Source organism: Photinus pyralis, unplaced genomic scaffold (assembly GCF_008802855.1).
Source record: "Photinus pyralis isolate 1611_PpyrPB1 unplaced genomic scaffold, Ppyr1.3 Ppyr1.4_LG1, whole genome shotgun sequence".
NCBI classification, from domain to species: Eukaryota; Metazoa; Arthropoda; class Insecta; order Coleoptera; family Lampyridae; genus Photinus; species Photinus pyralis.
In genome coordinates, this window is record NW_022170249.1 from 66,129,470 (window position 1) to 66,155,657 (window position 26,188).

Genomic DNA, 26,188 nt, shown 5'->3' on the forward strand with positions numbered 1-26,188 from the left:
TGCGGCATAGTCGACAGTTTGCCTCGAGCTTTCTTACTAGTCAAGTTCTAGCCATAAGAATGTGCCTTTGTTAATTTAAGTGTCATATTTTTACGATGGACAACAATCCAGATTCGCCAGATTCGATTTCCAGCGATCAATTGACCGTGGACCTTCTAAATTCGCGCACAAAGCGACGCCGTCTCGTTTTGAGTGATCCAAACGATATTATTACCGATGATGTTGAACGTAGCGATGGTCATGGCACCTCTGTTGATATTAAACCCAATAACAACAACGATGTAACTTTCGTGTTGATGGATGAGGACCAAAATCCCGAAAACGGCACCGACGATGACGCCGAGGTATGACTTTTCAAATTCGTTTATTAACATATAGCAAGAAAAAAAACTTAAGGAATGGTAAATAAATATTAACCGGGTCGTGGTACCACGTTGAAAGTACAGTAAACTCGTGTACCCTGCGGGAGGGTTTCCTAGTTAACCTGGGGCAAATCTACCTGCTCTTCGAATTCCTGTTGCTGCCCTCGCCGCGACCATTGAATCACGAGACACGAATGGACTTTTTATTTGTTCGTTCTTCTGTTTGCTTTGGCGGCTATACAGTTTTATTATATCTTAGAAATTGTTTATGGCGATTTTTACTTTACAACCGTGTTTTTACGACCTTAACCAAATCCATTTTTCTTTCTCTTTCCAGACGATTTTTATACGTTTAGCACTTAAATAATTTTAGACGATTGTGGATTAATGTGACGGAAACTTCTCACAAATCGACTCCAAGTACGATGCCTTTTGCCATTTCAATTGATCTTATTTTGGCATGGATTAAGTTTGAAGGTTCGGCCTTCGTGTTTGCATAATGTAAAAATAAGATGCGCCCTGAATGGATTTTTTTCATTTTCCTCTAGCAACATTGACTACCATAAACGTTTGGCATAGAAGCGTTGTCTATGCAAAGCCAAGTTACAAAATGAGTCCTAATTATCCAAAATACCTATACTTTTTGAGGGATCCGATTTTCTATTATTTAACTATGAAGTTTATAAATTAACCTTTAAGTTTCCATGTTCAAATATAACACTTTGGTTGACAGCTCAAATTTGAAATCTGACGCTCATTTTTTGACACATTTAAGCCCTGAATCTAAAAGGATCAGTGCACGAGTGATTTATTCAGTTTGGCTGGAAGATATAGAAACATGACAGTTGACTATTCAAATTTCAAGCTTAAATGCTCGTATCACGACCCTTGGGGTTCGAACATATACTCGAAGTTTTCAGCATACGTAGAAAGGTTTCCAAATGTGTATGGAGTAAATATGTAGACTATTGTTTGTTGTGGTTTTTGTGCTTGCGTCGTTTTAAATTGCTTTTTTACAAGTAATTTTAAAACGAATTCATCCACTAGCAAAAAACATTTTTTTCAATATAAACAGCTTAAGGTTGTCGCACACTTATCCGTTCCGTCACGCCGACGGCCGGCGACTGTTGAGGCTAACGCACACTTGTCAATCCGGCTCCGTCAGATTTGGCAATGACTTCGTGTTTAGTTTAATTCTCAATACCATGGAGGACAGTCGTTATGAGAAAGAAGTTATTCTAATGGCGTATTGGAAGAAATTGGAAGAGACAGGCGAATGGTGCGGGTCATCCAATTACTTTCATGCGAGACAATCTAGGAGAACTTTATCAATGATGCCTAAAGAAGGTCGAACGGAATTGTTTTCAATATTTCAGCACGTCATTTGAAAAATGTTGTGAATAAATTAATTTTCTAGGGCAGTTCTGGACATTTTTGAACCAGACTAATTCATTTTTAGTCGTCCATGTTCTCTTCCCTTGAACATTTCCTCCATGACGCTTAAGTGCAGTAATGGTCCCCACCTGCATACAGCATATAGCAGACGACCTACGAAATCAGTGCCCTGTGTATAAATGCGGAGTATTTAATTTTAGATATGTATGTGTAGCTATTGTGGGATGTTTCCACTGACCCCAACTACAAAAACTATCCAAAGATACGAAGTAGATTTAATTTCTCTTTAAGGAACTACTCTTATAATTACCTTAGCAAAGAATTACTTGTCGTTTGGAGACGTTACTGTTTTGACTGGGTCGGTAACCATCAGATTTTTTTCAGCAGGGTTTTTCGATTTATAAATAAATGTTGATTTGACAAGGTACTGCCAAACATTGAATATTTCGACCATAGGTTGAAAGAAAAACGGAAAATTCGATTTGCTTTCTTGGTAGATCTTATGAAAAAGCAAATCACACTTGCGCGTTTTGTTTTCAGTTAGCTAAATTACCAATTTTCACTTCAACATAATTGTATGATATATGTCACTTTCAAGTAGAGTCGTAGGGAGAATGGCAGGGAGTTTACGAGATCTTCATAATGAAAATGAAACAAAACTTTAATTGAAAATTTGGAGAAAAGGGTAAGAAGTGAAACGATCCTCGGCCCGCATTCACGGCGCAATTCGTAATCTGCTCATGAAAGCGTCATTATCATTTTTTCAAGAGTATGTCGAGCAACACCCAGCCCACCCCCTGGCGGCGCCACTGGCTGCACCATTCTTCCACTGACATTGCACATTAGACATCTGCGAATAAGAACAAACAATTTTTATTATCAGCGATGTCGAACCTTCCGCAATCGTAGTTCAAGGATTAGTGCTTTTGAACATGAGCCGGATTAAAAGTCGTGTTTCTGAATGCGAACTGAGTCTCAAAACATTCCCCTACTGAAAATTGTATGTGTCTGTGTGAACGGAGCCGAGCCCATCAAAAATCAGATGAAACTATTTGTGATGATGAGAGGGTTTTCGTAAAATGTGATAATCTTAATAACACCCGCCTATACCGGAAATTGTATGCATACAAATTGCACACATTACAATACCACCCGTCCACTTATTCCATAACGCTAAAATTCGGTATAGTCTTCTAACGATTCGTTTAATTGTCTTTGAGTCATTTTTTTGATGTGATAGGGAGTGCGTGCGTAAAAAGTACCTATAATGTCTGTGGGTACGCAAGTATGGGCCAATGCGGATTTTATTAAAAAATAAAACGAATAGACTTCCTATTGCCAAATTTTTTATATGAGCCTGCTTGTCACAGTAAATACTGAATGTGATCACCTCCACAAAGTAAGATACATTACACTTTGTAACAAGATATTTTTAATAATAAATCTTTAAATACCAAGTCCATTGCTTTAAACTGTAAGTGTAGGTGGTGTTACCCTTAGCACCTGATTAAATTTTAAAAAATAATTAATTGTCCAACAGTTATAGGTATTCTAATAACAGGGAAATGTACTCGTGTACTAAATAAAGGCAGTGTACATTTGCCTAAAACATAAGAAAAATAAAAGTATATTGTAAAAGATCAAAAAGACTGAGAAAAATGTACAATGGAACTGAATAGCGATTCACAAAGAATAAATTAAATATAAAGTATACACTTACTTAGTTATTATAAAAATCGAGATAAAAATATTACAAAACAAGAGAGAAAAGTACGAAAATGTCATTGTAAAATATGCAGGTAAACTACTGTAATAGCAAATTGTAATAATAAGTGAACTAAACAAGATCGCAGTTCGAGAGATAGGGTAGTGAAATGTATTTGTGTGACGATAAGGTACCAGTATTTTAAATGATTACGCGGTTAGGTTATTGGATGGTCACTTGTAGGTCCTTTAAACATAATAGGCATAAAAGGGCGAATAAAGATCACGAATTTGTAAAGCGGGAAGAGATTTTAATTTTAGATGGCGATTGGGGTATTTCTTGTAAAAATTACAACCCCTGCAATTGAATATTGCTATGTTCTTAAGTGCAAATTTCCTTAGAAATAAATTATATGGTTTTCAGTTTAGTACATAATAGTTATTTATGTATTAAGGGCATGGGCGTACGCAGGGAGGGGCAAGGGGGGGCAGCTGCCCCCCTCTGGCCTGCCACAGGTTACGTTTTATAAAAAATATCTGTAAGAATTGTCTTTGTTGGCTTCTAATTCAAAACCTTTTCCTTTGAGATTTAAGCAATAAAAGAGGGCTGAGCGAAATTATCGTTCACTAATCGCGCGTTAACACATACAACTGTGCAGTGGTCAGCCAGTGATGTTCCGTCTACCGATTTTTCGGTAGCTCTACCGATTTGCCTAAAATACTACCGATATACCGAAATGACCTTTATATCTACCTATCTATTTTCGCCTCGTGTTTTTTTTGCATATTTAATACAAAATTAATTGATACAAAAGCGGTAATAACTAATATTTTGAGATATAATAATTTTTGAAGACGTTTTTAGTAACTATTACCTACTAAAAATAAAAATGTACATTATGTGTTTCATTAAACATTTTTTTTCCGCCAATTTTATTTTTTGCCCCGCCCTAGACCAAAAGCTGCGTACGCCCATGATTAAGGGCATAATAGTGATGTTTATATTCTCGAGGGCGACGAGTTAAAAAGCTCGAGGGCCTATGGCCCGAGAGCTTTTTAGTCGCCCGAGAATATAAACATCAGTTTATGCCCGTGGTACATACAAAATTTTATGCCTTACAAATAGTTTTCTTCGTCAAAGTAAATATTCGTTTACAAAATAATTCATTATGTTTGATCAAGTATGCGTGGTTCGAATTTGTTAATATGATTGAAACCATTCAAACGTCAAACGTAATTTTAAATAATTCAATTCATCATTAATGAGGAAGAAGTTCCAGAAACTATTCGAAATAAGGCCAATCTTGTGATTTAGTAGTATTGACAATTAATAATTGACGTTTCTAATTTTCAATGACCTGCAAATATTTGTTTGTTTTGTCATTAAGTATAAATTAGTTACTATGGTGATACTTAATGCCCTAGGGCATAAAGTGGTACTTTATGCTCGCGTATCACAGATATAAAATGTGCTATGATAGGTTAGTAAGACATAAAAAACATAAAAGCCAAATTAAAAATTTGTTATCAAAAAAGTTTCCACCATCCGCACGAAGACAAGTTGTGTGTCAGATTATTTATATAGCTGTTAGACATTGCACAGATTATATACATGCGTGATGCAACCCTAATTCTGACTTACATTTCATAACTCGAAAGTTCTGAACTTTAAAAACGCAAAGGGCCTAAGCACCAACTTTGGTTGGACAGCAACTATACATTATCGCCTTTGTTCAACAAAAACTTATATTAGAAAAGCAACAAAATGCGGTACTTTTTTGGATCATGGGTGGTTAACACAACAAAAAGTATCAATAATAATTGATCGTTTGAGAAAGTGCTCCGCACAAAATTCGCATAGTGAGGCTTTTTTGCTGAAACTTAAACTCAATTATAGGCATTCTAGAGTGTAATTTAAAATAAATTTGTTTAATTACGTTGCAACTCGATTGTTATGTGAAAACTAATTTCTTAATAGACTCAAAATCATTAAAATCAAATCAGATTTGCGAGCAAGTATTATTAATTTAAATGAAATTACTATAGCGGAATTAATAATAAATTTGGAAATTACCCATTTGCGGCGTGTCATTAATTTTTGTGCTTCATTGATTAAAAGTCTAATTTCGTTAATCAAATAAAAATAAACGGCTAACAGTAAATAGTGTGAATACGCCTGTTTGTTGTAACGAAACGAAATTGCTTCTGCTTGTTGGTATATAAAGTATAGGTAATTAGGTAATGCAATATCTTCTAAAGTAGCCGTTGGGCATAAAGGGTCGTGGTGCCGCTGCCGGTAGCAGTTCTCGTGCTCCCGATAAACACGGCCGGTGCCGCCGCCAGGCATTTGCCCAAAGGCAATACGTGCCTCGTGTGCCCCGCTTATACTCTCTTCCGGTTAGCGAGAGTATACCCTTGCAATATTTTTACAAACTAGCCGGTAGTAAAAAGATGGTCATCTCTTGCAGATTTATGCTTTGCGAAACATTTGTTCTAATAGCATTATTCACTATTTAACATTTCGGATTAGAGTTGAAGGGCAAATTGAAGAGAATAACTTGAGGCAGGTAGCCTCCAGCGAAGGAATGCCGTCAGGCAAGTGCTCACGCCTTAAGTCCCCTCATCTTCTTCTCGCAGCATCCGTCCCCACTCGCGATGTCTACATTATACGCAGTACCATTAGCGAATTTGCCTGAATTTAAGACTCGTTTTGTGTATAACTGCTCTTGATCCCATATAAATGATCTTCATATACAAATGTTAAAAAAGAGATTGCGGACCTCTCTGTAACCTGTGGCCCACACGTGTTGCGGCCTCACGTGTTCTACCTTGACCGACACCTGTTATTAGTTCGTCAAGTAGATTTACATCGTGCATTTGCACGCTCCAAATCGACTCTCATTAGATGCCCTTTTTAAGCGAAGACGCTGAACGCCCACTCTTCTTATACATACTCTTCTAATTCATTTAGTTAAAGATAATTACTACAATTTTGAGATGAGACCCGCGAGTTAGCTCTTTCATTGGGCCACGACAAGGAAAGTAAAATTAGCAGCAATTATCTTTATTCCATATGCTAACTAGAGGACTGAACGAAGGGCTGCACCTTATGACCTCTTATTCTTGTATACAAAATAGCATAATTAGAAGGCAAAGCCACAAAAGCACGTCGGTTTTATTCCAAAAAGTGAATGTTTTAGAAACGAAAGAGTCCTCCAACGTCACCTGCGTTCTTGAAACACTGTTTAGGGCAGAGGCCGCGGATAGGTACATGTTTATTGGAAATGGACGGAAATATTTGGAACGGTTCCAAATAAGTCAGTTGTATACAGTGCTGGGTTACTTTTACTATACTTGTTACTTTGATTCTATGCTGTAGTGCAAATCCATCAATGTTGCATTTATTAGGTACCTATTAATAGATTATAAAATTGTGGGAAGATTCGTCCCCGAAAATTCTCTCTTGGAGTAATCGCCCCGGGTTCGCCGTATACAAATTTTTATAATTCTTAAAACATGCGCTAATAAAAATGATTCTTTTGGAGACAAATCTTCCGGTAACGAGTCTTCCAGATATGAATTTTCGGGAGCGAATTTTTGTGTCCTTTTCCGTATAATCGAATTCGATTGATATAATATGTACCAATTTTGTTGAAAGAAGTTTTTATCAACTAAAACATGGAAGATCTCGGAAACCGTTTGAAGGAGCTTTTGACATTTTGTATCAAGTTAAAGGTGTCGGAAAAAGGAAAACAACAGTGAAGAAAAAATGGGTGGATGGTCATTAAAAAAAATGTAGTTACGGATATTTAAAATTTTGAAAGTTGAGAGCTTTGAAAAAGTAACGTAGTCTCACTTTTATAGACGGTTACGCATACCATAAAAAATTCGATCTTTCCTTAATAAAGCAGTGAAAACTGTTTTGCCGTTTTCGAATAATCAATTTTTAAAATTCCCCTGCAAATTCAATTTTTGACATAAAAACTTGAATATCGACGAATCCCTTGAAGCAAAGGATCAACTATGGGGTATAGTTGTACTCCAAATTCGACGTACAAACCGAAAATGTAGAAAAAATAGGGGGGTCCCTATTTAAAATAACAAAGTTGATGGCTACTTCCGGTATTTCCGGAAGTGGCGCCATCTTGAAAATATTTTAGCTCAATTCATCATGTTCCAAAACCCTTAAGGGATTGTACCGTTTACTACTTGTCATTGTGGTAAATCATATTAAAATGGAGATGTCCATACACCAGCTACCCAGCTACACCATGAGTGTAAGCTGCCTAAGGGTACTTAACTTGCTGAATGCTACTTCTTGCTTATTTGCTTAGGGCGCCAGATCTACCAAGCACTTCACCCTGCTGATCAGGCAGAGTAAGCCGTTCCAATTGTTATGACAGCTAATAATAAATTACACAAAATGGCGGCAAGGTCGTTTATTCTGAAGGGAGGTAATACGTACATACAATTTGTTGTACAAAATTGAAATCGATTGTTCGAGGTGTATGATATGAAGTCTACAAATAAGAATATCTGCTAGTAAGAGCAAAGAACAATTGAGAGCGCTCACGGGTTCTGGCAAACAGCCGGCTATTTTATCCGCACCTTGTAGGTCCATGTCCACATAAATACATAACCTAAATGTTTACCATTTAACCCAACGAATTCAACCCTAATAAAGGCGGTGATGTTAGTTGAAAGACAAATTATTTGAGAATGAGGTGATGTGATACTCGCACTTTTTCACTAGTTCGTAAAGTACGTAATAAGTGTAGAAAATTAGATGTAACCTTGTTTTCGTAGGGGATAATTTCATAGGCAGGTCTCGGAGATCTTTTGCGATCTGCTGACGTAGATAATGCATATAATGCTCCTGGTTATTATTATTATTATTATTATAGGTGGCGGGCAAAAAACAAAAATAACGACATGTCGCACCCCACACTTTTATATAAATTCACAAAAAATTCAAAATCATTGCTCAACAAAACATGGGCAACTAGATCTTGCCGAATCAAGATGACTATGAGGGCGATACATTCAAATGAATTTCTTTTTTTTATCCTCCATCTCATTCCGAAAAAATCCAAGATGGCGCCCATAAGAAATAAGAAAGTTGTAGCCTGTAGTTTGTAAATCTAGCGTGCTATGGAAATTCTGATAACAGATTCAGATTTTTATTATTCTCTTACATTTACATTACAGCCTAAGTTAGAATTGTTAAAACGAGTTATTTTAAATTGAGTCTGTAAGGAAATCGTGAAACACGTCAACTTTAATTTTCAGGGGACACATTTTTACGTAAAAATCAACACTTTGTAAGCGACTTCCTCTCCATAACAACCCACATGACACAAATTTGCAATTTGCAATGACTGTTTGAAATTGCATAAAATAAAACCTTAATAAAGCATTTTATTTTTTCTCACATTGCTTAAGGTTGTATAAATTTTACAGGGTTGGAAAGATAATTGAAAATCTTTTCAAATAAGGTATCACTAAACAATTACTTTCATTTGAAATTTTGGATATCAGAGTGGTTCTAGGCAGTGGCGGATCCAGGATAATCTTGGAGAGGGCAATTAATTGTAGTACAGTGATGGGCAGGTAGATATTGTATTCCAGGGGGTACCAAGTAGAAAGTGGATCTGGGGGTTCTCAACCGTAAAAAATATAACCACTAGGTAAACACGCGCCTGGTTCTGGGGCGGCTGATAAGGAGGTAATTTTTATGTAAAAATGTACCCCCTGAAAACAAGTTGGCGTGTTTCACGAGAATGTCAATATAAAATGACTTATTCAGGGTGACTTGTTTTAACTGGAGTGCACTGTATACTCTACAAACTTAGGTAGAACGCCCGTGAAAAATTGAGATCCTGCTCTGTTCGACTAGAAATACGTCCTGATCTTGCTGAAAAGTCCAGAAATAAGAAAGGTAAAACTTCCGAGAAAGAAGTCTTGGCCTGAGAAACACTATATCAATCCAATATATAAAAAATGTTTCAAAACGGGCAAATATAGACCTTAACAGCCTCTAGGCCTCTAGGTGGCCAGGGGCCGAGATCTTGATGGAACAGACAGACAACCGAAAATCGTGCACATAAACGTTACCTCAACTTCGTTGTGTTACGCTAAAAATGTTAGTGAATAGAAAAAATAAGATCCACGTTTAGCGTTTAATGAGCTATCTTGTATAAAATCTCTGATGGAAACTGAAAAATTATGAAAAAGTCGTGGATGTGACCTAATATTGTTGATAGCATTTTGTCATCCATTTTTTGATATCGTGTCTCGGATAATAATTGGATATTGAAATATGCTTTACAATCTATCCGCACCATGGTGCATTAACATTGGCCGATGTATCTTTCTAACAAAGTTTTGAGGTATACAATACTAAGGTTATGATAATATAACTGCCCAGATGCTGAATAGTTATAGATTTTTGTGGTTAACCTCCGGTTACTATGAGGCGCCGTTTGTGTCATAATTAAAACCGGAAATAATGTAGACAAATTAACAAATATATAAACTTTTACTCAGAAATATATTTTCCTAAATAATATATAAGTATATCACATCAAAAGTGAATATTTTGTAATATGAAAACTTTATATATTTTTGACCAAACTATATATTTTTCGTTCACTGCGGTAAAAATATATAGAAAGAGTGGTTCCACCGGTTCGCAGTAGAGGGCGCCACTGGCAGTCGTTTTCCTCCAAATAGAATCTACAATGAATGCTTCGTTGTGGTGTGAACTTGTTTTTTTGGGGTGTAGAGGTCGCCGGTCTGTGCACCAAAAAAACAAGTTCACACCACAACGAAGTATTCATTGCAGATTTTATTTGGTGGAAAACTAACGACTGTGGCGCCCTCTACTGTGAACCGGTGGAACCACTCTTTCTATAAATTTTTACCACAGTGAACGAAAAAATATATAAAGTTTGGTCAAAAATATATAATAGTTTCAAAATATTAAATATTCACTTTTGATGTGATATACTTATATATTATTTACGAAAATATATATTATTCTGAGTAAAAGTTTATATATTTGTTAATTTCTCTAATGTATTTGTTAATCTGTCTACATTATTTCCGGTTTTAATTATGACACAAACGGCGCCTCATAGGTTACCTACCATCTTGTTTTGATCCTTGTGTAAAACTACGTGTAAGAAAGAAATTATTTAATTTCGATGCAGTGATCTATTTCGGAAAGCCAGTTTCCCACTTCAAGGTGTGCAACAATAACGTAAATATAGCACGATTAAAATCTTTCCATTAATATTTTAACATTAGACTATACAATAATGTGTATTTCCTTCTCATGGTTAAGCAAGACCACAAGATTTTACTATCGTTTGATAGTACGACCAACAATGTATCTTTGTACAAGCAGGTGATTGTGATTGTCGTATTTATTTTATAATACCATTCATATAAGTTATTGACCCATGACCCCATAATATACACTCATTCTTTGCATAGAAACTATCAAGTTATATACAGGGTGGCGCATTGAGAACGGACTAGATATTTTCGGTAAATGAAAAATGAAAACGTCAGTGACTTTAGGTTCGAGGTTGTACAATATAACTCTTACCGCTGTGCTCATAACACCCAAACATTTTAATCGACATTCTAGGGCAAGTGGCACATTGCTGGATACCCCTGTCTCCGCTGAATTTTGAAAATTGATAGTTTCGTTCGAAAAAACAATTTTGTCGTTTTGTTGTTGTATACTATTGTGCAAGTGAGATATCTTGCAAATATGCCATAACAGGCCATTTAAAATGGTAGGAGATGTACCTAGTCCACGTGCTAAGGTTTGAGTGGTTTTCTAAAATTGATCTATCTACCCGAAAACAGCCCCACGACACCCTGTATCGTAAAACTAAATGTAAATATAATGTTTCTGTTTAATCCAAAAGAGATGTAACATGACACACCAGTTTATCAGTTTCAGAGTAACTGATGCTGCTGAATCGTTTTTAATACCGGATTAATTAGGTATAACCAAAATTTGCCACAAACTCCTTTGGACTGGGCAACCCTTAAGATGTAATGTCAGGATTGTGCACAGGAATTCAGCCGGTGATACCTTTGGTGCCCTCAAAGAATTGAAAATGTAGAGCGCTCTACTAAGGTGGTGTTTGAATATATAATAATAATAAAGTTTACAATGCAACTTTTAAATGTTCTGTTCTCATACTGATGTAGGTATAGGTGTATTCTATTAATTCGCCTATAATAGCACAAGATTCTCGTTGACTGACTTGTAGAAAAGCCATCAGCGCTGTAACAAGGATTTCTTTTAGATGTACGCACCGCACCTTGACGAATTAGAAACCATTTCGGTGAATACATTCAATTAGATGGCGACGTATTAAGATCCACAAAGTGCAAAAAAAATATAACCTGTAAACGCGCCTTATGTAACACCGGGTAGGTAATTGAAAATGACGACAGGTTTAAATCGCGTTTTGTCAACTAAAAAATCCCGATGCAATCGCTTCACCCTCTTTCCCTTAACTATCCTCTAATTAACCGGAAAAAGATTAGTGTTTGGCCAATGGGAACGTGTACAGGAAATAACCCATTACACGCACTTCTACAGATTTAAATGAAGGGAACACGCGAGCTCTTTAAACTTTATAAACGCCATTTCATTTGCATTTTTGTTTAAATATTTATTAGTTGAAGTTATGGTGTGAAAACATAAACGATTACCGTTACTTTAGGACCACACGCGAATTGATACAATGTAAATTATGACTTGTTAAAGCAAATTTACGAGGATTCCATATACGTTATGATTATAGTTTGAATAAGCTTTTGGCTTCTGGTAGATAGATGGTAATGTAAACACCCCCATTAAATTTGTTTCCGATTTACGAAACACTTTTGTGGTGTACCTATTTGAAAGTTTAGGTTTAATTTCGGGTCCAACAGTAATCAATAAATATATTTAGAAAGAGTTCTCTAGATTGGAAAAAAGTATTCCCTTCATAAGGTGCCATTATAGGGCACTGTTGAGCTGTGAGCTTTACTGTGTATAGGATTGTCCAAATTGGACAGCTTCTTTCGTTAAAACCTTTTAATTTAAGAGAAGAATGGACCTATGTGTCAAGCTCAAATTTAAAGAGGACATCACTGACACCATCTCTAATCGTTTGGCTGCTAAGGGGCGTTTCTCGAATTTAATCGATTTTTTAATGCCCCATAACTTTCTTATTATTAAACCTAATTAATTTTGGCAAAATCTTGGTTAGAGTACACAGTACACACAGTTTGTATACAGGCTCTACGCTACATTTTTTCATACGGACCACCCTATACAGGACTATTCTTTGGATAGGTAAAACATTTCACGACGGGATTTCGCATTATTTTCTGAGTAAAAAAGTCTAATAACAATTTTCCCGTAGAATACTCCTTCGGGGAGATATTAACACTTAGATTTTTAAATCTGGCAACATGACAGTTTGTCACAGTGTATTGAATTCAAATATTAAACTGTAGTATGGGGAAGGTTTCAAGTTTATATTTAACGATTAGAGATAGCACCACTGATTTTTAATTGAGTTCCTAGGTCCATTTTTCTCTTAAAATAGAAAGTGTCTCCACAAGATACTGCCTAATTTGGACAACCCTGTACATCAACATGCAGATAGTGTGTGGAAGGACTGTTTGGGAAGGAGTTGGTAAGCCCGGCCCAATGAAAAGTTTAGCGGAAAAATCAAGTGCGTAAATAAAATGAATAGCAATTCCTACTGGTAACTTTCGATGAAATATATTCTTCATGTGCTTGCATCTGGTACGTGCACAGAATGCAAATTATGTTAACAAAATCGCGATGGTGGCGTAAATTCCTTTCTTCATGAAAAAAATGGTTTCTTCTTCGACGTTATATAGCAAGTTTTCAAAGCACAGTTTACACACAAGCATAACAATTTGTTTAAAGTGAAAGAATGGAGGGTGGCCCGGGTGGTTATGTTGATTTATATTTTGCTTTCGGTAAAGAAACCTCTCTTGCAGACAAAGCAACTACTTACCGTTAATTCAAGAACAGAAATCCAGCTTAGGAGATTACGAATTTAATGGAGAAGACTCTGTTACAGCCTTCATTCTAGACCATAAAATGCATATTTTTCAGCATATTTTGGTGCGTTACATGCCAAAATGTCTGGAATTCATCGCTATACAAGACTGGTGATAATTACAACTTTTATACCACGAAAGGAAGCATGGCAGAGATGAACGATTTCACTTAAAAATCAGCTCATATCAATAAACAAGTCATCTTACAGATTATTAATATCAAATGCATCCAGACGATTGGGCCAAGTGACGTTAAAGAAATTTTCGTATTTAAGTGGGTCGAAGAAAAATTCGCTGCACTTCTTTTACTATTGGGATGCAGAATTTACTACTCATACTTGACGCTTGATACCTGCATAAAATTGTCAACAATTTCGCGAAATTAGCCAAGCCAATTTTTGCTATACGTCCGTCAATACATTTACAATTTGTACCCGCAACCTATACAGGGCGATTCACGTAGCCCGATTGTTAGAAGTTTTTAAACTTGCAGTTGAAATAGAAATGTGATTCAGAACCATAGTCAATTTAAATAAAATAATATTAAGATAGCACCGTTTCCGTAAATGCCATACCATTGTCTATTTTTTTAAAATTCACCACTTTATTCTGAATTAAACGCCTTTAACTTTTGCGTACGTATCTGTCTAAGTTTTTGACATCTAAAAATTTGGATGTGCAAGTGTCCATTCAAAAATCTCTTATCGTTCAAGATAAGTAAGTGCTCTTTTTTATAATCGAATCTCAAAAGTCTACGGAATTTTTTGAGTGACCGCTGAAAGTATTGAAAAAGTTCCTACGGCTACTGGGATTTTTTAAAATTAACAATCAGTAAATGTCAAAACTGATCCCAAAAATTTAATTCAAATGACATTTCAAAAGAAACGATTGTTTTCAAAGCCTACCACACCTAATGAAAAAGTAAAAATATTTCTTTCAAAAAATGTCAAACAAACTACCGAATACCTACACAGATTGTTAATAAAAGTGGCCCTAAGATTCAAATGTAATGTTTCTGGATGAAAAAAATGTGCTGAATACGATGGAATAAAGTTTACCAATGTTTGAGGCCGGGAAATGCTTTAACCGGAAGTGACAACCCGGAAATTAATGGTTTTTGGCTCGTAACTAAGTCAGAATTGCTTTTAGGAAAAAAATTGTTCTATGCAAAATTAAAGAGCATCAAAATCCCTACAGAAATGTAGGCGTTTAGGCGCAATGTATGTATTTATAATTGCGAAATAAACTGCACCAATATAGAAAACGAGCGACAAGGTCACTTCCGGTTCACGAGTATTGACCAAAATTTAATCAGTTAGTTCCTTGACCATTTCTACCTATTACTGGAAACATAATTGGAAAATTCGAAACCGTTCTCCAAGTTCAAGGATTAGCGCCATTGAATATGAGCCGGATTAAAAGTCGTGTTTCCGAATGCGAGTTGAGTGACAAAAAAATTCCCCTACTGAAAATCGTATGGGATTTTGCGTATCTTGTTTTTTTCCACCCGCACGTTAGTAAGGAAGAATAAATTATTAATAAGTATGCAGGTTACCAATAACGAAACGAACGTACAAATTAGATTTTAATTCAAACTATTAATTTCATGGATCAAGACAAGCTAGCACCCCCACTTTGAAAATAGGTACACTAACATGTAGATGAATTCTAATATTGTGGGCACCAATTAATTTTAAATTCGAGGGAATTGACGAACTTTTTTAGTAGCCAATGAATTTTCGATTGAAACTTTTTCTGGGGATGAATATTCCCGAGGAGAATGCTTCGAAGGCGAGTTTTCCGAAGGTAGACTTTCCGGGAACCCTGTTTTATTCGCGACAAATTCTTTCACAATTTATGCGAATAATTCGCACAAGTAACTGATCAATTTTTTTTAATTCTGAGGCATGTTTAAATATTTAGTAAAATGTTGCTAAATTCACTTTAACTGAACAAACATTTAATGTGGAAAAGATGCTAATAGGAGGATTTGTCTGCCCGTACAGCTACTGTTTGCTAGAAAATGCAATAATCGTTTGAAATTTGAATAAAGGAGTCGTTTGAAGCGTGCTAATAAATGGAAAGTTGATGATTTCAGATATCTATCATGACATTTCTTGTTACCTCTTTTATACAAAATAATCTTAATCATATTAGAATATTCTGTCAATGTTGTAGAGTGTATAACAACGTAGCTATTTTTCGTTTTTAACCGCTGAAATACAATGTTTGTTGTAATTAATATGCCTCTTAAAAGAATAAAATATTTTCTCACTTTATTCTTTACAGTTGAGAGTATTGGGCCAAACTTCCCACAATTATTGTACGTTTGCATCAAATTTTATGTATAAGAATTTCCCGACTTGATTCGGTTAATTTTGAAAACCAGCGACTGATGCTATAATTCAAATTTGTCTCACTATTTTCGGTGTCTTTTTGGCAATGTTTGGGGTTGTTTCGTTATGTAATGTAATACCTACATTCACTTGTGGAAACCTGAGTGGTTGAAGACGGGAAGAATAGGTATTCAAATTCCTGATCGATCGAGTACATTCAGTTATTTGTCGCAAATCTTACAACTTTCCATCGGACAATTTTGTAACCGGCGTCTTCTTAGCTCCACCATTAACTACCTATAATGCAGTAACTCGCCATTTTTCAATTATAATCACGTGGAACGTGATTCGCGCCATAAGTAATTTTTTTAATTACATACAATTAGACTTTATGTACCTACCTACTTATATAAGAAAATTCAAAAAATGTTAATTATTTAGATGTAATACTTAGTTTCCCTTTCTAATAATTACTTAATGAGTAATGTTCCCCATAGAAAGTTTTGAATTTGTATATTGAAATATTTATACGTTCAGGAATGCCCAGATTAATCCCTTCTTGTCAAAGCTTTAGTCGAGTATGGTCGGTAAGATTCGATTCCACGTGTTTTGGCCCTAGGCAACCCCCAAAGATACTTCATTGCTTTACTACTACTGTTAGTGAAGGTGGTGAACCGTTGATCGGCTTATTTCATACGACACTAAGAAGAGTTTTCGATCGCAAGTGGTGGCGGTAACTTTCGCGTGTTTAATTTGATTTTAGTGCGCTTTGGATTTAATTTTTGCGATTCATTGTAAGTTTTCGGCAGCGATGAAAGTAATTAATTTTTATGTGCGTACATTGTTTAATTTACACAGTTTTCTTTTGTTTTAGGAACGTTTAACAACTGGCGGTCACGGATCATTAACGTTAAGCGGGAATTCTCCAGGATACGGGGCTGGTGGCTCCGGAGCTCCACACCGTGGCTCCGGAGGCCTCCACCACAGTTCAGCAATGCAACATCAATTACCTCAGCCCGATTTCCAACCCCCATACTTTCCACCACCGTTCCATCATCCACCGAGTCCACCTCCCCAGCAGCACTTAGAATATCTCACGGATCCTTACGGCGGCCTTTCTGGTTTACACCATTATAACCAGCTTGGTCTTAGGCCTAGAGACGGCGATCCTAATCACGCACATGTGGTAAGTTAATTTTTATCATTCATTATTTATATACTCCTTAGATCATCAAGTTTATAATTCTAAAATCTTTCCGTCATTTATTAAACGATTAGACTATTGCTAAATGGAAAAATTTAAACTACAATGAATTCATTAGTTATACATAAGTGCAGTTATGTACGTTTTTATAGGTAGTTAAATCTAAGATCAATATCTAGCATAAAACTGTGGAACCGTGGAATTTTAAAGATTATTTTTCGATTGATCAGAAAATTTTAGACTTCAATTTAGCAGTAACTTTTACAATAATTATTAGAAATGTATGCACACTTTGCCTCTTTGTTATTTTCGGTAATGGTAATTGTAAAATGCTTGTCCTTTTCGATAATGTGTTTTTGACCACCCTATAGATACTTATTGCGAAAATACTAAATAGGGTGATAAATTAGTAAAATATTTTATCCAAATGCAGTTATGCACTTCTCCAGAGTGTTGTATTGTTTAAGGATGTGCATTTGCACAAATACTAACGTCAAACATTTTTACTGACTCCCAATAACAACAGCGATGATTGCCCTTTTAAATTTAAAATCTGTTTGTCTTTAATTTTTTCAAAAGACCCCATTTTTGCGATAATTTCGATAAAAAAGTTGGAAAACATTGCATTCTCATTTACAGACTATTTACTTGGAGTAGTCTTTTTAATCCTTCTCGACCCTTAGACACGCTACGATTGATGTTCATGGGCGGACTGGGTACTTACGGGCCAGTTGGAATTGCATAGGTTACGGGCCATTAAAGTATCAGTGTAGTAATGAAGGGTGCGGAGGGGAGGGGGTGCTCTGCGGTGCACCACAAAAACATTTTTTTGCTTCATTTTAGTACTCCTTTTTCGGAAATCAATTACAATACAGTTTTTTTTTAATTGCAGCTGATAATTAAAAGTACCAAAATATACAACCCAAACGAGGCGCGTCGCCCATCATTGTATTTCAGCACTTTCATGCTACGACAAAAAATGATAAATTCATTGTAAAACACTACAATTAAAACAGAATTTTTTAACAACCTAACATCAACCCCAATTAGAGAAACGTGTTAATAATTTATTAATAGTGCAAGAAACTAAATACAGCACATACTTATAAATTTCCAACGGGCCATTATGACGTACAGGCCAGGTGGAAATCGCCACCCGCCCTCCCGGGCTACTCCACCCCTGTTGATGTTTTCTTTTATGCATTCTTTATACTAATGTAAATTAGAAACAGATATTGACCTGCAATACGAAACATATACAGGGTGCTCATAAATATTATGTACATACAAAAGGGACTCATTTTATGACTATAAAAGTTCATATAAACGTAGGTCCGCCAAATTTTCGCTACCGATCTACAGGGTGCAATAGTAAACCTTTATTTTATAAACATACGCAAATTTTCCAAATGCGAACTGTCAAAATCAATAAAAAACAAGAGAGTTTCGTAATAAAGCCAGGGCCTACTGGACCATTTTAAAAATTTTAGTTTAATTTAGTTAAGACCCTGGTTAAGACAAACCCTTGGAATAATGTCTCTACTTCCTTCTGTTCATTTGGCAAAATCAATCTTACAGTCGCCCCATCCGTCGTTGATTTCGGAAGTTATTTTCGTAATACGTTCCCAAAAAAATCACTTCCAGGTAAACACGCCCTCACAAGGCTTATCGCCGATAAACTACAAGGGAATGCTCGCTCACGAAGTATTTGATTCGCGCACATTCGAGAAAAGCTCCCGAAGAATTGTCTTTAAGTAAACTCGCTGTCGGAATAGCTGCTATATCCAATATTAGAGCTCCCCTCTACCTCTATGCTCAAAAAAACATAACTCAATTTGAGGGTGTCTTCTCACTCCCCAAGGGGCGATTAATACGCCAGAAGGCGCTGTACAGTGGGGTTTGATGCCTTACAAAAGAAAAAATACAATTTTCTATTGGGAGATGGCTCTGAATTATTCTAAAGAAAACTCGCCTGTGAAATAACGGTAACAAAATTGATCTCAGAGAGTGTGCATCTAAAGAAACTCTCTCTGCAGTAAGCTCGCCCAGAAAACTCTCCTCCAAGTAAATTCGCCCCTCCCCCCAGTGCCGGATTAACCATTAGGCAGAGTAGGCAACTGTCTAGGGACCCCACGTCGACTAGAGATCCAGTGCACCCACCAAGAAAAAAAATTAAAACGTTTGTCTAATTTTTCTGCAGTACTCTCTAAATTAATATATACATCATTAAGGTATATTAAGAAAGAGAAACAAAATAAGCTTTCTAATGACGTATAAGATGACCTATGTTGCCATTAAAAAATTCAAGATGGCGGTCGCACTCAAGAAACAAGTGAATGTGTTGCCAAAAAAAGAATGAGCAAATCCCAGATCAAAGGAATGCTGATTTGCTTTTTCGATAGCCATATCAAGGCACCGTGCACAAAGGGATTGAGCCTCAAGGCCAAACGGTTAAACAACACTTTTACTGAGAGGTTCTTTAAAGACTTCAGAAAAGGAGTTATCCGTGCGAAACCCAACATCAAAAACAACTGAGTGTTGGTGCATCATAATTCATGGCAATCCGCGTTGTCCCACAGCAATTTCAGTGACCCGTTTCTTGACCAGTAAGAACATTCCTGTTGCTTCTCAGCCTCCTTATTCGCCCGACTTCAGTCGTTCTTGTGACTTTTTCCTCTTTCCGAGGTTGAAAAATTACCTCAAGGGACATCGTTTTAGGACACTGAACACTGAACTGACACGGTTAATCCGGCACTGCCTCCCCCGGATACGTTCTTCACCACAAAATCCTCCGAAAATTACTACTCAAGAAAACGGATTCGTCTTAAAGCAAAATTTTCTCAACAGAACGACACTAGGTATTTGCTTGAGCTAAACTCGAACGAAAAAAACCCTTTAAGAAAATTCGCCCTTAAAATATATACAGTTCTCTTCCACTTCTATGCTCAAGAAAACACCGCCTCCACAATTTTAGACACCTGAAACTTTCGTCCGCATTTCTAAGATTATAAAAAAGCAGGCAGGCGGACAACGGAATCGCCGCGCAAACAGACACGATGGTCCCCAAAATGCACACTTTATTTACTAATGAAATGGATTCATTTGGGCCCGCCTATAAAATACAGTGAGTTTTGACGCCTTATAAATTTCCTACAATGTTCTAACAATCCAAGGAAATTTGCTTGAGATTAATCGCAGCGCATCGGAAAGTATCACATCGCCCATCGTGCAATAGCGTCCTGTCTGAACATCGGAGAAAATTTAGGTTTCACAAAAAGTTGGTTCTGTGCTTGTCAAGCTTTTGTCTCAAGAGTTGTTAACAATGACAGATGAGATTTTTTAATGTTTTACGTACACAAACAAAATTAACTTAATTTATTCTCTAAATATACTCAGGGGGTCTAACAACAATAAAAGAGGGTTTTTTTTATCAGAAAGCTGAATAAACTTGAAAACTAGTACCTACGGAAGGTCTAGGATGTCAGACTGATGATTGTCACGATTTTATATTTTTTAAATTAGTACTTTCAATTAGTAATCGTATACTATCTAAATTATACCTTACTAATTTTAAATACAGACGAACCCTTTGAGTGTCATTATATAATTTTGATGAGAAAGTTTTTAAAAAGATAAAATAGGCCAAATCTCCAATCGGATATTTTTAGTCCTTCCAAAATATTGTAAAACATTGTCTGTTCTATATAATCGCTCGTCCCACAGGGTTAGGTGGAAGAGCACGGTAAGTGTAACATTTTTTATGAACTTCGTCCACTGCGCATTTTTTATCTATTATAATTGTACGTGGGTGTCCGGTCTAGCTAGAGCGCTATTTTGTGAGGTACCTATCAAACATATGGGGGGATCATTTGTTTTGTTTTGACAGCCGTTTACATTTCAACTGATTTTCCCCCTCCCCTGTGATCACCTAATTACAAATGAATAAATCAGAAATAAATAAATACAGCAAAAGTATATGTATAAACAACACGTTTAGTGGTATAGGTATCAAAAATGCGGAGAAGATGCATAAGCAATGTCAACCTTTGTAATTAAATTAACAGTAACTATATAAGCAGGTTAATGAGAAAACTTAGATTTATATTGCAATAAAAATTTATGAAGAGGAAAAAAAAACGACAAAAAAGGACTCTAACATCGGGAGGTATAATTTAGCAAAAATTAATTAACTTGTCACAACATTACAACAATTACGAGGCGACGGAGACACAAATGAGATAACAACAAGTCTAAAACGAGAATAATTAATCATATTTTTTTGCTATAAATGATTTTTTTTACGAATTGGTTAACTGTAAATGAGGTGTGTTCAAATAGTCGAACTAAACGTAACTAATCTTCTTCCTATATAAACGCTCTAACAAGACATTGCGAAATGCAAGCCAAGTTTAATGGTGTTTGATGCCATATTTGGAGCGATTATTAAAGTGACGGATAGCGCGTGTATTTAAAAGTTAACAATTAAAAAATAAATAGAATAGGGCCACTAATTAGCCTGGGAAGTATAAGAACACTTATTAACATATCAATTTTAAAGCATATTTATTGTTTATTTTTAATAAACTGAAAAAAATAAGTTTAGATATTGCATATATTGAAGTGGAGCAAGATTTGCGCCGCACAATAACTAAAAACAACATGTAATATACCTCATGTTGCTTTCGCTACTCACTAAATTGAAATCCGATGCAAATAGTTACCGTTATTGCAAATTATCTGCATCTTCTATAAAACATTCCATGCGATAGTAATGATTTGGATATCATAACATTAGCAATGCATATGAATTTAAACATTTAAGTATTAACGTTACTTTTCAATTTTGATCAAAAAAGAAAATAACTAGGATTAGTGTACTATAAATGGTAGGTATAAGTGGTTATAGGCACTATTCACGAATGTAATGAAGGTTATTATCGAATAGGATTCGCGACTGAAATATGTAGAATCATGTATTTAAGAGATGTTATGCCACACTGTCATTTGACATGCAGCGTATACTTTGACCCATGTTTTTTTTCCATGAGAATACTTCAAACATTCAAAACGGTAAACCTTTTGGTCTTTTAAAATTCAGCCTATACACATGTTCTATCAACCGCCTCAAACCCCTATCGTGATGGCATACAATTCCTTATATCTCAAGACCAGATTGGCGGAGAATACTCACAAAGGAAGATTGGGACGTTTGAAAGAAATATAGCCCCCTCCCCATTAATCATCTACCAAGAGAGTAAACATAGATAAATATAGTATGCTACTACTTTACAACCCTTTTTTTTTTTTTTATTAAAATCCGCTTTATATGCACAAAAATGGTGCACAATTTACACTTGTTTTATATGGGAAGGAGGACGGATAACTCAACAATCAATTTCCATGTATATTTACACAATATTCTTTCTGTAGATGAATATCACCTATTCACCTTTTTTTTAATTAGGCGGTTATAAATCAAATGTCTCTAGCCCACTACAGTCAGCTGGGGGTAACAATCGAGTTGTTTTGAATCAATGTATCAAACGCTCAAAAATTCCACCCAGTATCAGTACGTTAATACACTTCGCCCTTTTGAAACTATCACGAAAGTCCTCCTGAGGGATTAGTTTTAAGTAAAACCCGGGGAGTCTGGGGCGTATGGAGTAACCCCCAGTAAATGAATATTAGTTGTCCCTTTTTCTACAATCATTAGTATAATGAAATAATTCGTATACCCATACGCGAATACGGGGTTTTTATTCGTATGGCGGTAAACGAATTATTTCATTATAGTGAAGATTATAGAAAATGGGACAGCTCCCAGACACCCCGGTACAACATTCCCATTCAAACATGTTTAGCGTTAGCACGTGCATGAAAATTTTAGAGAAAAGGCTATCGAATGGTCCACAATGCGCTGTTTATTTATACTAAATTGGTACCCCAAGCTGACTGTAGTTAGTAAGAGACAATGCTTTATAGCCGCCTTATTAAAACTAGGTAGTTAAAATAAAATGGCAATTGTTGGCTATATCTTCAAAACGGTTGATAGCTTTTTTGTCATCAAATAGCCTCTAGTTTAATTTTCCAAAATATTGCCCATTGCAGAAGCGACGGGCATTGAGAGAAAACTTGAAAAATACTTAACGGGAGTTTGAAATCTTGAGAGATTCTTGAACGAACCTAAAGGAACTTGACATGAACTTAAAAGGGATAGAAACTTGAGATGAACTAAAACCGTTCGAAAGACGTGACGAGAAAAAGAGTCTTATGGGAGCTGAGATAAACTTGGCTAAAGGAAAAGTCGAAAAAGAAATGAAGATTTGAACGTGAAATAATTTGGGGAGAACTTGAAAAGAATTTGGTAGATCTTCAGTGAAATGTAACAGGCATATTGATAGACATTTTAATACCAGATGCCAAATTCTTGACAGAAAACCAGAAAGCAACAAACGAACTTCTCAAGCAATCACTTATCATAAATATTAACCGCGCGCTAACGTGCTGGTTTTCGGAGAATTTAATATTTTTTCCCAAGTTTTCTGTAATTAAACGTATCCTAATTTTTATAAGTTAAACAAAGAAGAATAATCTCATTCAAATAATTTAAAAACATTTTTGAAAACAAGTTGCGCGCAAAAAACTCAGATAGGTATATCTGATCTTACATTATAATAATATGACATATTCAATAATTTATGATGTATACTATGTATCATACTTTGCAAAATAAAAAAATATTTGTCATCATTTTGAGAAGCTTTAAATCTTTATACAAATTAAACGTTCAAGAATTATAGTAACGAAAAAACAACCCCTTATCTACTACGAAAGTTTCATAATACTAAGGAAAAATTAATTTCTCCAGAATCTGCGAAATGGGCCAGCTATGTTAAGTTCATATTAAGATATATACAATCCTGACATCGTTTATGCACGGTGTACTTAAAGCATCTAAAATTAACGAAATAAAAATTTAAATTGTAACGAGTTGCTTTATAAATGAAACAAAAAAGAGTCGATTAAATTAAATAACGTCGCACATTATTAGCCACGATTCAAATATCATTTGATTGATGTCTTTTATTTACATTATTTGTTATTATACATAAGCTGATAAGATGAACAGCGACGATCCTCGCATATTTGTGATGTCTTGACATAGTTGCAGCAGAGAATACTTGCCCGAGAATGCGAATTATCCAAAGCAACCCCCCGTTGGCTCTCTTCCCTTAATTTTAATTCCCCCTCGTCGATCCTTTGGGTACGCTTTTATTTCACTAGTTTGTCGATAATATGGCATTATTTTCTTTTGTTTACAGGGCCAATTAAGTCACAGTGCGGGATTTCCTTACGGGGCGGCCGGTGGCGGAAGGCCCGATTATTCACTATCGGCGCCTCAGCGAACCCACGACGACGCCCTAGCGCTACATCAAGCGTTGGGACAAGCGGTGGATGATGCGCAGGGTGGCTTGGACGATAACACCGGCTTCATCTCCGATTTGCCACTGATAAAAAGTGCGTTTATAGGTAACAAATCTATTCATAACGTAATGCAAACGGTATAAAGAGCCCTTGCGTTATTCTATCGCGACAGATGGCTGGAAAACGCCTACAAATATATTAACTGTAATAACGCGGCTCTTTATGCTTTACTATATCGTTTATAATTTTGTTTATTTGTAATTTGCTTTGCTCCCCCATTCCTACTTTTGTACGATTACCGCTTTATACAGTTCAAGTTGTGTCTGATCCATGAAACTCACATTGTAAGGTCATGATCAATAATTACAAACAGGAGACCAAGACACTTTGGTCCCGGCGATGAGTCATACACAACTTAGTTTGAATTGAAGTATACCCGGATTTTGTATTCTGACATCTTTGTATCTTCTTGCAGGTATAAAGGGTGGAAAGGATCACGGTGGTAACACGATCGTTTCGCCTAGTGATGTGTTCTGTTCAGTTCCTGGACGATTATCTCTCCTTTCGTCCACATCAAAGTACAAAGTAACCGTTGGGGAAGTACAAAGACGTTTATCGCCACCCGAGTGTTTAAACGCGTCATTGTTAGGCGGCGTTTTGCGGCGGGCAAAAAGTAAAAATGGCGGACGGATATTGCGCGAGAAATTGGAAAAAATCGGTTTAAACCTTCCGGCGGGTCGCCGAAAAGCGGCGAACGTGACACTTTTAACGTCGTTAGTTGAAGGTGAAGCCATTCATTTGGCGAGGGACTTCGGTTACGTTTGCGAAACGGAGTTTCCCGCGCGACAGGTGGCGGAATACCTCAGCCGACAACACGGAGAATCGTTGCGACGTAAAGAGTTGTTACAGGCGACGAAACAAGTGACGAAAGAACTGATGGATTTGTTAAATCAAGATAGATCTCCATTGTGCAATACACGGCCCCAAATAATACTCGACCCCTCAATACAGCGGCACTTAACTCATTTTTCCCTAATCAGTCACGGATTTGGCAGCCCGGCGATAGTGGCGGCGTTAACGGCGATACAAAACGTTTTAAGTGAATCCCTTAAATATTTGGATAAAATTTATCCGAATCAAAATAGTCAAGGACAATCTATGTTAGTGACTTCTTCACTAGATAAAGCAAAATTAGAGGACAAAAAGTGACACAATTTCTTTACCAAAAAAGTTATTGTGTCGATGATAACTTTTTTGTACTTATGTGTTGTGATCTGATCTTATACTGAGGATGACGCGCTTGTGACGAAACATGTATGTTTGTGACATTATTTTATTGTTCAAGACTTTGTTATATAAGTATTATCTTACTTGTTTTTTTATTGTAATTTATCATTATTAATATTGAAATATATTTTTTTCAAACAGTGCCAATCATGTACCATAATAGTAATTAATACAGCACCTGTAAAAACTTTGAATTTTTATATTTACACCACAACATTGTTAACATGCCAAAAATAATCTAAGTGTTTTAGAGCCAATTTTACCCGTACTTTGGGAACCCTAGAAGTACTAATTCATCTACAAGTAATCACAGGTAATCGACGTTTCTTTTCAGAACTTCCAACTTTGAATTTAGTGTCAATGTA

General features: G+C 36.0%; 1 protein-coding gene across 2 annotated transcripts; it reads left to right on the top strand.

The window, feature by feature from the left end:
- On the top strand, positions 1-25,965 carry LOC116160413 (transcription factor AP-2-epsilon-like). 2 transcript variants are annotated; one of them, XM_031473606.1, is made up of 4 exons: positions 1-344; positions 16,782-17,093; positions 24,434-24,641; positions 25,012-25,965. In XM_031473606.1, exons 1-4 carry the CDS (start codon positions 96-98, stop codon positions 25,743-25,745), a joined length of 1,503 nt encoding a protein of 500 aa, XP_031329466.1. In that variant the 5' UTR covers positions 1-95; the 3' UTR covers positions 25,746-25,965. The 2 variants fall into 2 exon arrangements, with proteins under 2 accessions (XP_031329466.1, XP_031329467.1); XM_031473607.1 differs by having other exon boundaries at positions 24,434-24,629.
- The last annotated feature ends 223 nt before the right edge of the window (positions 25,966-26,188 follow it).

What these genes read in the sequence shown, in the direction of transcription:
- LOC116160413 (XM_031473606.1), top strand. Translation starts at nt 96, where the DNA reads ATGGACAACAATCCAGATTCGCCAGATTCGATTTCCAGCGATCAATTG. An exon ending in ATCCTAATCACGCACATGTG is followed by an intron (nt 17,094 to 24,433) that starts GTAAGTTAATTT and finishes TTTTGTTTACAG; the next exon opens with GGCCAATTAAGTCACAGTGC. An exon ending in GATAAAAAGTGCGTTTATAG is followed by an intron (nt 24,642 to 25,011) that starts GTAACAAATCTA and finishes ATCTTCTTGCAG; the next exon opens with GTATAAAGGGTGGAAAGGAT.